Source organism: Perognathus longimembris, chromosome 12 (genome assembly GCF_023159225.1).
Source record: "Perognathus longimembris pacificus isolate PPM17 chromosome 12, ASM2315922v1, whole genome shotgun sequence".
Taxonomy (NCBI): domain Eukaryota; kingdom Metazoa; phylum Chordata; class Mammalia; order Rodentia; family Heteromyidae; genus Perognathus; species Perognathus longimembris.
This window is the reverse complement of record NC_063172.1, coordinates 27,784,586-27,798,915: the sequence shown is the minus strand read 5'-3', so window position 1 is coordinate 27,798,915 and position 14,330 is coordinate 27,784,586. Positions and strand designations below refer to the sequence as shown.

The following is a 14,330-nucleotide window of genomic DNA, read 5'->3' as shown; positions in this document are numbered from 1 at the left end:
CTTTTTTGTAAAAGGTCAGAGGAGTTAGCTTGCTTCTGTCTCACTATTCCTACTCAGAGCTAAGTTTGACAATCTACGTCAGTGACAGAAGTTCTTGAAGAGACCAATCACAGTGATCACCAAAGCCATTATTACTGATGGTTTGGCCTTCACAGCCAAGGTGTGCCTCTGTCAGGATCACTTGGGTACGTGCCAGCTGTCTGATGGTTGTCTTTGCTACCTTGGCAGAGCTAATGAAAGCCACCCCACTGGGCAATTCCCCCAGAGTGAGCTGTGAGCCCAGCATGCCATCCCAGTGTGGCAGTCAACAGACCTCAGGGGAGCACAGGGTTGTCTGCCTGGCATTCCTGCCCGCCCACCCCAGAGTAGCAGGGCACCTTCCGCATGTCCCAGCCATGCCACAGCAAGTGTGGCAAAGACGCTGATATGGAAAGTGGGTATTTATAAATGAACGGTAGCCAGGCTCACTTTAATAGAATGTGCTTTGGGGTTTCCTAGGGCTAGCCTGATGGAAATTGCTTTTTCCTTCTCTCTCTTGAGAGCCTTGGGAAGAAAGTATAGAATTTTCATCTGTAACAGTCAATTTTCCCCCTTTAATTTAATTTCCTTTATCTAGATGTAATTGGAATTCTATCTCCTAATTATTTTTCCACGAGTCCTCTTATAATAACCAATAGGTTATGAACTCACTTTAGCTGAAATAGAGGCTATAAAATATTCCTTCTAAAGGACTAAATTTAGAAATCTGTGGAGACATATCCAATCTACTTATTTAACAGGTGCTTAATTTTTCTATTCCAGAAGGAGAAGAAAGTGCCATACTTAAGTCTGTCTCCCTTCCTTTCCCTTCTCTGCCCTTCCCCTTCCCTCCCTCCCTCCCTCCCCCCTCCCTCCTTCCCAGCCTTGGAGCAGCTGTGATCTGGGCAGTGTGGCTGGCAGGGAGATGCCTGTGAACTCCATTTGCACATCTCTAGGAATATGTGGAGTCCCTACCATCTCTTTATTTTGCACATGCTCATATTTAGAACATCATTTTGCCAAGAAATGCCTGGAAGAGCTGCCTTCCACCTTGCCGGGGCACTAAGACCACAAGTGCTTCCTAACAGCTTCTACTAGTTGAGGACAGGTGTTGGCTGTATGCCAGGCTTGTACTAAGCAACCATGTGTCACTGAACACTAACATGTCCCTGTGCAATAGACACTAGTGTCCCCATGGCACACCGATGATCCAGCCTTGGGCAGATGAAATGACTGGAATGGTAGCAGGGACTGAGCTGGGCTCCAACCTGGCCTGTGGAGCTCTGAGTGCTAAGCTTGTTCCTCCCTTCCCCTGCCGGGGACTCATTTCCCTCCTGCGTCTGTTCCGCTGCTGGCCATCTGCCTGGAGTCTCCGCTCTCCACCGTCTCCACCCTCACTGTGGCATTGATGCCCCTTCCATCTTCCTAATCGGACCTCTCCTTCAAGGCCATCTTCCTAGAGCATGCCTTCACCTGCACTCTGTCTGGCAAGATCGGGCCATCTTTTCCTTCTTCACTCTTAAAATTTCATCTAGGTTTTTTGAAGTCTTCCTCACTCTTGAGGTCGACCACATATTCTCTAAAGGCAGGGGCCAGAACTTAGTGGCACCTATCTAATCAATCCCAGCTCCTGGCTCACAAGGCCTAGGGTCCTAGTAAGTCATCAACAATATTTATTGTCCCAAATTCTTCCAAGAGACTGATCCCAATGATCACCAAAGCCATTGTTATTCATTGTTTGGCTGTTGTAGCTAAATAAATGCACAGGAATGAAAAGTCGTCAAGAGATTATGTACTCACCTTGAGAATTTCCCATGTGAACCTAAATCCTGGTAGGTGTTACCCAGTGGTTAGTTCACTTATCAAATCCTTAAGAGTCCCTAATCATGGGGCATCTGTGCGTGACTCAAGCACTCTTTTTTTTTTTTTTTTTTTTTTTTGCCAGCCCTGGAGCTTGGACTCAGGGCCTGAGCACTGTCCCTGGCTTCTTTTTGCTCAAGGCCAGCACTCTGCCACTTGAGCCACAGCGCCACTTCTGGCCATTTTCTATATATGTGGTGCTGGGAAATTGGACCCAGGGCCTCATGTATACAAGGCAAGCACTCTTGCCACTAGGCCATATTCCCAGCCCCACTCAGGCACTCTTGTAGAATGTTCTCTGGACTGGGGTCCAAGCTCATCAGTGATGTCAGCCAGAGCCACCTGTATAACAGGAAGCAGATTCTGGGCCTCTGTCACATGACTGTACCCTTTTGTCTTTCAGTGCTTTTGTATGTGAGGAAGGAGACGGACGACGTGTTTGATGCTTTGATGCTGAAGTCTCCCACAGTGAAAGGACTGATGGAAGCGGTAAGACACAAGCCCTGTCAGCCTCTTTAACAAAGCCCGTCTACTGCAGCGCAGCCTTCCACGTGGCACCAGGATGAGCTTCCTAGAGAGAAAGGAAAAGCCGGGGTCTATGGAGATGTTGATCTCCGTGGGCCAGGTTTAGCAGCATCTGAAGAGGGGAACTTTCTTAAACTGTCTTGCTGTTTAGTCTCAGCTAATCTCGACCCATACTTTTCTTCTTTCTGTTTTTCTTCCTCTCTTCCTCTCTGCCTGCCTTCTCTACATCCCTCTAATTCTGTTAATGATCATCCATGTTGTAGTATGTCATTCTTTATCATGGCTGAATCATATTTCACTGTGTGGATTTACCATCTTTTGTTTTCACTTAGGTAACTGATGGATGCTGGATTTTTTTCCCCACTTTTTTTGCTTATTGAGCTTGGCAATTTCTTCTGCTCTATAGCTCTTTTCATTGGGATGGAGTTCTGCTCCCTGCAAAGGAAAAGTTAAAACCCTACTGGAGCGGGGAATATGGCCTCAGGCCCTGAGTTCAAGGCTCAGGACTGGCAAAAAACAAAACAAACAAAGAAATAGGATCACTATCACTTCAAGTAAACCAAAAAGTTTTAAATGCCTGTACAATTGACAGAAGACAGACAAATGTGCTAGAAAAGTCCACAGAATATCCAAATCTCTTTTGGAAGCTTTGAACAATTTCCTTTCCCAGACTGGCTTTTAGATAATTTTGCTAAAAGTTGACTTACCTGGAACATAGAAGTTGCTAGAAGAGTTGCTTTGAATGTGTAGGCTTAATCTTCAGTCATGGAGATGTAGGCTCTGCTGAAGGGGAGAAGGAGAGGGCAGAGTGGTACTTAGGATCAGGGATCTGTTTTCAATGAGCTCTGCAGAGCACTCTAAGATGAACTCAGTCTAGGAGCAGCTGCTCTAGATGGGTTTGAAACTGATTTCTTAGGCTGAGATCTGCCTTTCTCCTTGGGATCTTCCCTTTTCCTTCTCTTACTCATTTTACAAAGGTTCTGTACATGTGATCTAACCGGACCACAGTGGAACTAAATGACCCCTCCACACCCTAACAGCAGCTTCTGCCTACACTTCATACCCAGCATTGGCTCTTGATCTTTTTTAGGGGTTGTTCATATACCCACCTTATTTTGGTTAGGTGGGGGAGGGTGTGTGGAAGCAGGGGACAATGGAAGGTAATGAATATCCTTGATCCTGTAAGCTTTGGGGGAGTCAAGTTCTCTGGTCAGGTCTTCAGGGGAAATTCTCACTTTATGGTTCCCTCAAGTCTGGAAAGCCAAGGCTTTGTTAAAGCACCCACACAAGCTGACCCCTTGCTGCCGGAGTTGTGCAAGGAGGCAAGCTGGAGCAACAGGAGCTCCTTCAGGGTCGAGACACGGGCTGCTATGCCGTGGTGGCTCGTCCACTTGGGGGAGTCATGGAGGTCCATGCGATCTGTCGTCGTGAGGACTTGAGCTCCTGGAAAAGATGGTAGAGTTTTGAACACTGGATCCTACTCAAAGGACCCTGGAGTTGTGCTCTGAATTTATCTGGAGTCTTGGGGGGCATAAGAAAGCATTTCCGCCGAAGTGTAGGTCTTGTGAAGATCAATCTCGCTAGAGTATGACATTGTCTTACACTGGCATTTACCAGTACTCATTCATATACTGTGATACACATGTATGCATGGGACACATGTACATACAGTATAATAATTCTATTTCTGTGTATTATGTATTTGTGTGTACATATAAAATAAACATGCACAGCACGATACAATTAAGTAGTCATCTCTTAGTGTCCAAGGTTGGTTCTATGATACCTCCATGGATGCTCGAGATATAGAAAATGGTGTAATATTTACAGTGAATCTATGCACATCAATACTTTAAAACATCTCTCTGTACTAATCTATAAGAGATAACACAATTTAAATGCTCAGAGTTGTTATACTGCATTATTTAGGAAATAATGGCAATAATGTAGGAAATAATGCACATGTTCAGAACAGACATAACTTAAAAAATATATTTTTGATCTGCAGTTGGGCTGATCTGTGGCTGCAGAGCAAGTAGGTACAGAAAGTGGACTGTCTACGTATGTGTGATAGTAAATGTACATATATAATGATCATAGATGTATTTGTATGAAAGAAACACATATGCACATGGATGCATATAGTTTAGAGGTCAGAGTACAAGCTTTGGCTTCAGAAAAGCCTGTGCTCCAGTTCTGATTGTGCTTCTTACTTGCTGGATCATGCTAAGAACATTAAGGTGGAAATGAAGATAGGCTTTCTCTTGGTTATTGTGAAGATTGAAAGGAACAATATAAGAATGAGATTCCCCAAGCCCTGGCACACACTGTGTCCCTGACATAGATTAGACTTGATAATGGAACCATCATTTCTGAAGCACGATGGTGCTAAAAAAAAAAAAAAAAAAAGCCGGGGTCATTAAAAACTTTGAGTCCCTGAGTTTAAATCCCAGTAACTACCCAAAGGAAAAGAAAAACACGGAGTGGTGGGGGGGTGGGGATCAAAGCACTCCTAATTTGCCCCTGGAAAATGAAGCACACTTTCTATGTATAGAAGAGAACCTGCCTGGATGGTCATAGCCAGTCGTGGGCAGAGAAGTAACCTCTGTCTGGCAGGAGGAGACCTCGGTAAGCCTCTGACCGATGTCCGGCTTCCTCCATGTCAATTCTGCAGTCTCACTTCTTACCAGGGTCTGAATGTGGCCAAGACTGGCTCCCTGCCTTTCATGGAGGCAGAGAACGCCCTGTCAACATGGCGAATCATCAGATGCCTTTGCCTTTGCGAATGACACTGAGAGCAGGACTCCACCTCCTGCAGGCACCCGTTTCCGCCTTGCCGGTAGCTCCGATGAACTGGATGAGGCTAATAAATCTCACTCTTAAACTGTCTCACCACATACCCAGTTTCCCTAAGAGTACAAAATCCGAAGCCAGACTTCCAGGTGGTTTCCTTTTAAATCCTGTCTCTGTCATTCAGTAGCTAAGGGGCTATGGGAAATTATCACACTGCTTTCCTTTCTGTCTTTTCCTACTCACCTTCTTTCATGAGAATGAACCCACTGAAATGCCTACTCTCTGTCTCCGCTAACTCCAACTTCTAGATCTTGACAACATAGTTTATAGTTTAATTTTTCTTTTCTTTTCTTTTCTTTTCTTTTTTAATGCCATCCTGGAGCTTGAACTCAGGTCTGAGCATTGTCCCTGAGCTTTTTTGGCTCAAGTCTGTCACTTGAGCCACAACCCTATTTCTGTTTTTTTGTAGTCTATTGGAGATAAGAGTCTCTCAGACTTTCCTGCCAGGCTGTCTTCGAACCTCAATCCTCAGATCTCAGCCTCCTGAGTAGCTAGGATTACAGGCCTGAGGCACCAGCATCTGGCTTACTATATTTGTATTTGAGGAAAAAAAAGATTTTCATTTGTGTACATCCTTACTACAAGAATCTGATTTAAAACTTGTGTTCTCGGATCAAGTAAACATGTACGCTCTGAAGTTCATGGCACAAAACTGGTTGCTTGATTTCCTTCTTTGTCTAGTTTCAATTTTCTTTGTGATGCATTTCTGTCTGGATAGAATTCTTTTTGTCCATCTATTTTCCCTCAAATGAAATACCTAGGTAAACTTTCTGAAGTCATAGATAATACTTTCATCTTCATCTTCAGAAGTGAGAGATTGCCTGTTGGTGTGTATGATTCAAGGCGTGAAGTCATTTTCCCCACTCCTGCGGTCTGTAGGTGTTCCCCCACTGTCTTTATTTATTTATTTATTTAGGCCAGTCCTGGGGTTGAACTCAGGGCCTGAGCACTGTCCCTGACTTCCTTTTGCTCAAGGCTAAAAACTACCACTTAAGCCACAGCGCCTCTTCCAGCTTTTTCTGTTTATGTAGTGCTGAGGATGAACCCAGGGCTTCATGCATGCCAAGAGCTCTACTGCTAAGCCACATTCCTAGCCCTGCCCCACTGTCTTTTGGATTTTAGTTTTCCAGTTAGAAGACAAGAGCAAGATTTATGGTCTCTCCAAAGGCGGGGGGTGGCCTTGGGGGAGTGACACCTCATGAATAGGCGTTAGGGAATTTGATTGTGAGTGAAGATCATGCTGTGTCCAGAAAAATGTACAAGAGAATGAAGTTGGGACTTCCTCCCAGGTCTGCACTTGAGCTCTCACACCTTCTTGTTATTGGTGTTACAGATATCTGAGAAGTATGGGCTGCCCGTGGAGAAGATATCAAAACTATACAAGAAAAGCAAAAAAGGGTAAGAAATCAGACAAACCTACACAATGTGTGTGTTTGTTTTTCCAGAGCTGAGGACTGAACTCAGAACCCACTAAGCTAATTCGCCAATCCCTTGTATGTGTGTGTGTTTTAAACAATACCTGTCCCTTTTTTCTTTTAACTCTGTTGTTCATTTTTTTTCTTTTCTTTTTTTTCTTTTTTTCTGAATAATTACTTATTTATTGTCAAAGTGAGGTACAGAGGGGTTACAGTTTCATACGTAAGGCAGTGGGTATATTTCTTGTACAATTTGTTACCTCCTCCCTCATTTCCCCCCTCCCCCTGTTGTTCATATTTCATAAAAAGTGTGTGTGTGTGTGTGTGTGTGTGTGTGTGTGTGTGTGTGTGTGTGTGTGATTGCAGGGCAGCAAATGCTATGCATTGTGGAGATCTATAATGAGAGAAGGGAGGAGGGAGTGAGACAGAGGAGATTGCTGCGATGTCCACTGTCAGGATTAGCAAGTTGACTAGAAGGGCCCGAAGGTCTTGTGGGCACTAGGGAGAATGGCAAAGTCACCCCTCTGCAATGCGTGGAGTTGATAATAAAAGAAACCTTACGTGGCTCATGGTGTTGCTTTCTGGGTGCCAGAAGTGAGATTAAAACATGGCTGTGGACATAAGAGATTTCCTCCTCGGTAATGACTGTCACAGTGTTTGCCAGTGATCACTCGCCTGCTCTGAACCTGCTTTCCTACAACAGGCAGAATGTGGGTTGTTACACTCTGCTCTGGGTCTCTTTTATGGAGGAAATTGAACGTCAATTGATGGAGAGCTCTTGGTGCAAAGTTTACCAAAATGCACATCACAAGTCTTTCCAAGGTTGCTGCAGCGGGTGTGTTAGAGTAATGTCTCGAATTCCTCCTGCTGACCAGAAATTCTCAGTGCAGATGAACACATTGCTGGTGATACACTGCCCTTGAGTCTGTCAATCCCTGTGCTAAATGCATTCATCCAAATAGCAATCCTCTGAAGGAGGGCGGTTTGGTAGTCAGTTATTCCTTTTCAATCTACAATCGTCTACCTTCTAAGACTGAGAAGAGCTGGGGATTTCTAAGTCACAGACAGAATTTGTTAATTTTCTTAAAGTCCACCCAAGGTAGCTTTAGAGTGGGGCAAAGTGAGTTTCCAAGCATAGCTCAGCCATGCACTAGAACTTGAAAGAATGGTTATCTGTGAGACATGGTTTTCTCATTTGCAAAGTGGTGCTGAGAGGATCTACCTCCATGATTGCTGTGAGGATTAAATGCAAGGCCTCTGGTACATGGCCATGGATTATGGATTCAAAAGAGGTCGCTGCAATTCTTGTTTATTTTCCTCTTCCTGCTAAGGGAAGAGCAATCTGGCCCTAACTTTCTCCGTTTTGGCTCTGTTTGCAGCTAGCTGTGCTCTTAGGCTGCTCACTTCTCTGAGTCTCAGTTTACTAATCTATCAAGCAAGAGGATCAGGTTGGATGATTTCAGAAATTCTATATAATTAGAAGCCATGAAACTGAAACTTTGCTTTCCTCAGTTTTATTTATTTGTTTATTGATTGATTGAGCGGTACTGGGATTGAGACTTGAACACGGGCCTGAGCAAAGGCGATTGAATGAGAACCTTTCTCTGCCTTCTTTCACCCCTCCGTGCCCCCATTTGGGGTGGCACCAAGAACCCCAGCCTGAAGCCTGCCCTTGCATTGAGCCCACTGTTCACAGTGCCTTTGTTTCTCCCTCTCTCTGCCCCGCCCTGCTCTTTCCCTCCCCTGGCAGCATCTTGGTGAACATGGACGACAACATCATCGAGCATTACTCCAACGAGGACACCTTCATCCTCAACATGGAGAGCATGGTGGAAGGCTTCAAGATCACGCTCATGGAGATCTGAGCTCTGGGCTTGGCATTTGCTTGCAGGAGTTCTGAATGTGTTCTTCCCTGGGAGAGATGGGGGTCCCCGTCACCCCAAACTCAGAGACCCACCTCACCCATCCTACAAGTGCTGTTACAAGACTGCTGGAAAGTGGGCAAGGCCTCGGGTCCCACTGCTTGTCAGTCTGATTGACCCTCCACCTGCTCTTCCATGGAGTCCAAGTCTGAGTCTCTCAGTAGGTTGCTTTGGGTCTGTGGGGTCCTTATTTATTGCCCACCAGAACTCTGAAGGTCACTGCTGGCTCCATAGGAGATGCTCTGGAGTCGCCCCTTAAAGGGAAGCAAACTAGTTCACTCATCTCAAAGAGCCTGACCAATGGTCACTTCTTTCTCACCTGTGCACGTCCTCGAGTGCATGACAGAAGGAACTAGCTGCCTCTTGTGCAGCTGTCACAGGTGAGCACAGAGGTAGACATGCTCAAAACTGGTCAAAACCCTTCAGATGGTTCTAACAAAGGGCATTTGGCTAAATACCTCCAGCAAGTGGCCACCAGGCTTTGTAAATGAAGACATTCAGCTACTGTGGAATCAGTCAAGAACACAGAAGAACATGTGCCTGGTGATCGTGTACATAGTGTTTATAATATTGCAATAATATATTTTGCCTGTGGCATGTGGGCGGGTTTGCTGCCATTGGCCTAGGGGAGCAACAGACACGAAGACTTGCAGCTGTTGTTGCCACACCTGTTCCGGTACCAGGCTAAAGAAATGGCCTTGGAATCTCAAGTGACTATGGTTGGTGCCACAACACATTCTCCCTTGGGTATATCTGAGGACTGGTCCCTTGTCCCCGGAGAACATGATGCCCTCGGCAGATGGCTGCATTTATCTCATGATATCATGCATGGCTGGGCTGTTCCTTCAAGCTGTCTTGTCAGCTGATTCTGTAGTTTTGGTCAAGGCATTGCTTGAACTTTCTGGAAAGACTGCAGGGGCTTTGCCCTGGGGCTCTGGGCGAACTGCTTAACCCTGCTGGGAACTGCTTAGCTGTGGTGAGAGTCCTGGGCACTGGGGAGGGCCTCACAGTTTACAAGCACGTCCTTCATCTCACGTGGATCCTTTGAAAGCCCAATGGCAGTGCTGAGTGCCTCCCAAGAGCTCAGCTCTGAGTGGCAAGCCAGGCTTCCTCTTGTGCCTGGAGACTGGAAAGGGAGGACTTACTGCCAGCACCTGTGCATTCTGGATTTAGAGAGGGAGACCCTGTAAGCCCTTGCTGTCCTGAAACCAGCTTCCAGACGTAGGCCATGCCATGGCCAGGAGCTGGTGGCTCATGCCTGTAAATCTAATTACTCAGGAGGTTGAGATCTGAGGATCATGTTCAAAGCCAGTTTGGGCAGACAAATCCAAGAAAATCTTTTCTCCAATGAACCAGCAAAAAGCCAAAAGGAGAGGTGTGGCTCACGTGGTAAAGCACCAGCCTTAAGCAAAAAAGCCAAAAGAGCAAGAGGCTGTAAGTTCAAGCCCCAGTACTGGCATACACACACACACACACACACACACACACACACACACACACACACACACACACACACACAGCAGGCTGCGGGTTGGGAGAGAGAAGGCCTTGTCTTGCTGCTGCTGCTACATGCCCTGGGAGATGAGAAAAGGTCTGCCCTGAACTGTCACAAAAGGAGGCACCGTGTTGGGCCACTGTTCCCCTTGAGGGGCAGGATGGTGATCTAGGGTTGGTGTTGCCCCTGAGGGCTGAAGCACTTGTGGTAGCCAGGCACCTCCGACTCCAAGGCCAGGATCTAGGACAGGATCCATGTATACAGATCCATGTTGGTCTGTAAAGCACTTTGATGTCTCACATGGAGGTCCAGCTACCTCACCTGCCCGGAGGCCCAGTGCTGAAGCTAGAGCTACACTATGGTCTGGTTGTTGCACCTTGAAACTTCAGAGGAATTGAATAGAATGGAGACCAGGTGCTACACCCAAGAGGACACTAAAGAAACCTAAGGGGGTGCCTTTCTGTGTGTCCTGGATATGTCGCCCTCCCTGGGGTGCCAGGGGTTGCATCTGAGGCTCTGCTCCAATCTTGCCTCTTCCTCTCCTCCAATTGCCACACCCTGGCCCAGCACCCTGACCCTGGGGACTGTCCTGGGGACTAGCGGGGCGCTATTTTGTTCCAAGACAGACAAATGCTGTGTGGGACACAGACACCTGGGCCACAGAATCCCAGAGTAGGGAAAAGACAGGTGTGCGGCAGCTTGACACAGGCTACTGACTCCTCTCCCCAGCTAGTTTTTGGAAAACTTTGCTGAGCTTTCCCTAAGGCAGAAGGTGAACCAGAGATGCCTTTGCATTTGTCCTAAGTCCCTAAGCAGTCAGGGCAGTGACCATTGCCAGCACCAAGGATGTAAGGCCAATGGATGCCAATCAATGCCATCAAAGGGTGGTACAGAATGTACCCACAAATCCAAGCCCCTGCCCTCTCAGAGCACTTTGTGGTGAACTTCCAAGTGTCTGTCCTTCTCTGTGTATGTTAGCAGGGCTTTAGGAGCAAAATTTCCCAAGCAAAAACACTCCTGCGAGAGAAGGAAACTTGCCTCATCTATTCTGCCCCTTGAGTTAATCGTACCCAAATAAATAAGCTTTTAGAAGATGTATGATCCATAAAAGATGGGGGACATGTGAAGCAAGTGTTTCTCTTATAATGACACATATTGTTTAAACCTTTCTGATGTTTAGACATTGGAATCCACAGGAATATGCAGTCGGTATCTTGGAATTCCTAAAAGACTAAGGAGCATCCTAGCCCAGAAACTTGGGAAACATGAAATGAGTCAAACATTTATTTTTCTTTTGTATTTAAGGATCATGAAATTGTAACTGAAATAGAGGCTTTGTGCCAAATTCTAAGAATGGCCTTTTCTTAAAGACAAGCAAGGGGAGACTGAATATATATATATATATGTATATGTATACATACATACATATATATACACATGTATATGTATATATACATATATATACATATATATAATATGCTCCCACATTAACAAAAAGGAAAACATAAATGTAACTTAATAGTTTTGTAAATGGGAGAGGGGAATCTATAAACTATAAATACAGTTATTTTATTTTTTGTACATTTTTAAGAAGAAAAATAAATATTCATAACATAAGACTGAAACAACAGTGTCTGGTGCTTTCTGTAAGGTGAATTTCTTTGTGTGACCTGGGAAATTTTCAGCCCCCCTTAGCACCTAGAGCTCTGGGCTTCAACAGAGCAGACATTTGCTCTTCAAGGTATGTTTTTCTCACCTCCTTGGTCTTTAGAAAGAAGGGGACTAAGGTATTAAGGCTTCAGGTATATCCTTGGCTGGCTCCCAGGGTGGGTGGTCTCTCTCTCTCTCTCTCTCTCTCTCTCTCTCTCTCTCTCTCTCTCTCTCTCACACACACACACACACACAGACACAGACACACACACACACACACACACACACACACACACACTTTGTAGTACTGGGATTTGATCAGGGCCTTGTGCTTACTAAGGATGAGCCACATTCCCCAGTCCTATTCCGTGTGTGTGTGTACCAGTTTGGGGCTTGAACTCAGAGCCTCGACATTCTCCCCAAGCTGTTTTGCTCATGTCCAGAGCTCTACAACTGAGCCATTACTCCTCTTCTGGCTTTTTTGGGGGGTAATTAATTGGACTTAGAAGTTGCTCACATTTTCCTGCTGGGCTGGCTTTGAACCATGATCCTCAAATCTTCCTGAGTAGCTAGGATTATAGGTATGAGCCACTTGCACTTGGTCCTTCTGCTTTTCAGTTTTTCAGACAAGGTCTCCAACTTTTGCATAGGTCAGCTTTAAACTGTGATTCTCCTACTTCCATCTCCCAAGTAGGTGGAATTGCAGATGTGTACCACCACATCTGGCCCCAAGGTGGGTATTTTTTGACCCATCCCTCAAGCTAGAGCAGGTTCTACCCTCTCACTTCTGTCTTTATTTCCAGTCTCCCATGTCCTCCCTTGACCTCCTTAAAACCTTTCACCCTTAGTTTTTCTGGGCCAACCTCTGTGTTAGGGACTAAAACCATGTGGCCCAGACTTCCATTTCATAAGCTGCTCTTACCCTGGAACCCACACCAGGAAGCACCATCCCTGGCTGTTGGAGTGCCAAGCCATCCACACCAATGTGAGGACCTCCTGATAGCCTCTGTCACGAGCAATGGGAAGACCTGTGTTCTTCCATTTCCCATTCTCTGTCTACCCATATCCCCAACCTTCAAATCCTGCTAAAGTTTTGCCTTCAAGAAGCCTGCCCTTGACTGACTCCCCCCCTGCCCCTCACCTTGGCAGTGTTTCCAGTAGTCTCTATGCCTGAACAGGGAGCAGGAAGGAATAGCTGGTTTATTGCTTACTGAGTAGTCTTCTGGAGAGATCGTGGAATTTGAAATGGGTCGCAACGCTTTAATCATAATCTATCCTACCGTATCATGAGGAAGCCAGCCTGTTCTTTAAATCTGCCTGAGTCGTGCCGGTGCTACAAATGGTATCTACATCCTCCTAGCCTTGTGGCCACCACAGCCCTGTTTGGTGAATTACGCTTATCATGTGTGCAGCCCCCCCCCCCCCCCCCAACCAGGGCATTTCCTGGACTATCACCTTGATACCAAATGCCCTTTGTCCCTAAGAGGACCTCTCAGAAAGCCTCTATAAATGGGTGCATGGGTTAATATTAGTCAGGGGGGGATCTGATCAGCCAGAAGCAGTAAAAGAGGAAGGGCATGTTGGAAAGCAGCAGAGGCAACTATGTCATCCCTAGGCAGCAGACATCCATCTCACACCACTCAGGAAAAAGAACTCCCTTTCTGCTTTGCCACTGGGCAGAGGTAAGCTGCTTTGCAGTGTGTTCAAGGCTCGACAGAAGATTCTAGCTGAGTCAAGTGTTCCTTCCAGGTCAACCCTTCATGTTTATACCCCACAGAACACCAAAACTGTCATGTGTAGTACTGGCTGGGGTTGCCATTGAGCACTCAGAGTGAGCTGGACAAAATACTGCTGTTGGAAAGAGAGAGAGAGAGAGAGAGAGAGAGAGAGAGAGAGAGAGAGAGAATTATCTTGCCTGCCTGCCTTGTCGATGCCCTGCACTTGAAGTGTTTTCACCATTTCTTTCAGAGAAGTATTAAAATCCCAGAAACTTCCTGGAAGCGTGAGGAGAAAGGAAGTCCTGACGTGAGCCTCTCCACGGTACCGGTCACACTGCTGTCCAACAGCCCTGCGCTGTAATATTGCCAGCATCCTCGGGGATGTCTGTTGTGTGCATCATGCTAATGGTACAGCAAATTTCCAGGATGTGGGCATGTAGTCAGCACTGAATGGAAGAAAAACGTTTTCTGGGTTTTGTTTTGGGTTTTTTTGGTGCTGGTCCTGGGGCTTGAACTGAGGGCCTGGGTGCTGTCCCTGGACTTTTTTGCCCAAGGCTAGTGCTCTACCACTTGAACCATAACTTCTGACTTTTTGGTGTTTAATAGGAGATAAGGACCTCACGGGCTTTCCTGCCTGGACTGGCTTTGAACTGTGATCCTCCAATCTCAGTCTCCTGAGTAGGATTACAGGTGTGAGCCACCAGCACCTGACCAAGGAAAACTTATAACTGAATTAATCACTAGTAAAACCCTTGACCTAAACACTTCTTCACCTCACATCCATCTTCCTGTTTTACTTGGCTGATGTGCTTCTAAAGTGCAGGGCTCCAGGACTTTATTTGGTTGCTGTTGCTTCATATAACCTAAAAATCTA

General features: G+C 46.0%; 1 protein-coding gene across 2 annotated transcripts in view; it reads left to right on the top strand.

The window, feature by feature from the left end:
• Positions 1-9,951, top strand: part of Grhl2 (grainyhead like transcription factor 2) — a 128,528-nt gene extending 118,577 nt beyond the window's left edge. For both annotated transcript variants that reach the window (XM_048359033.1, XM_048359034.1), the window contains exons 14-16: positions 2,282-2,367; positions 6,590-6,654; positions 8,422-9,951. In XM_048359033.1, coding sequence (XP_048214990.1) covers positions 2,282-2,367; positions 6,590-6,654; positions 8,422-8,536 — 266 coding nt within the window. In that variant the 3' untranslated portion in view covers positions 8,537-9,951. The remainder of the gene's footprint in view (positions 1-2,281; positions 2,368-6,589; positions 6,655-8,421) is intronic.
• The last annotated feature ends 4,379 nt before the right edge of the window (positions 9,952-14,330 follow it).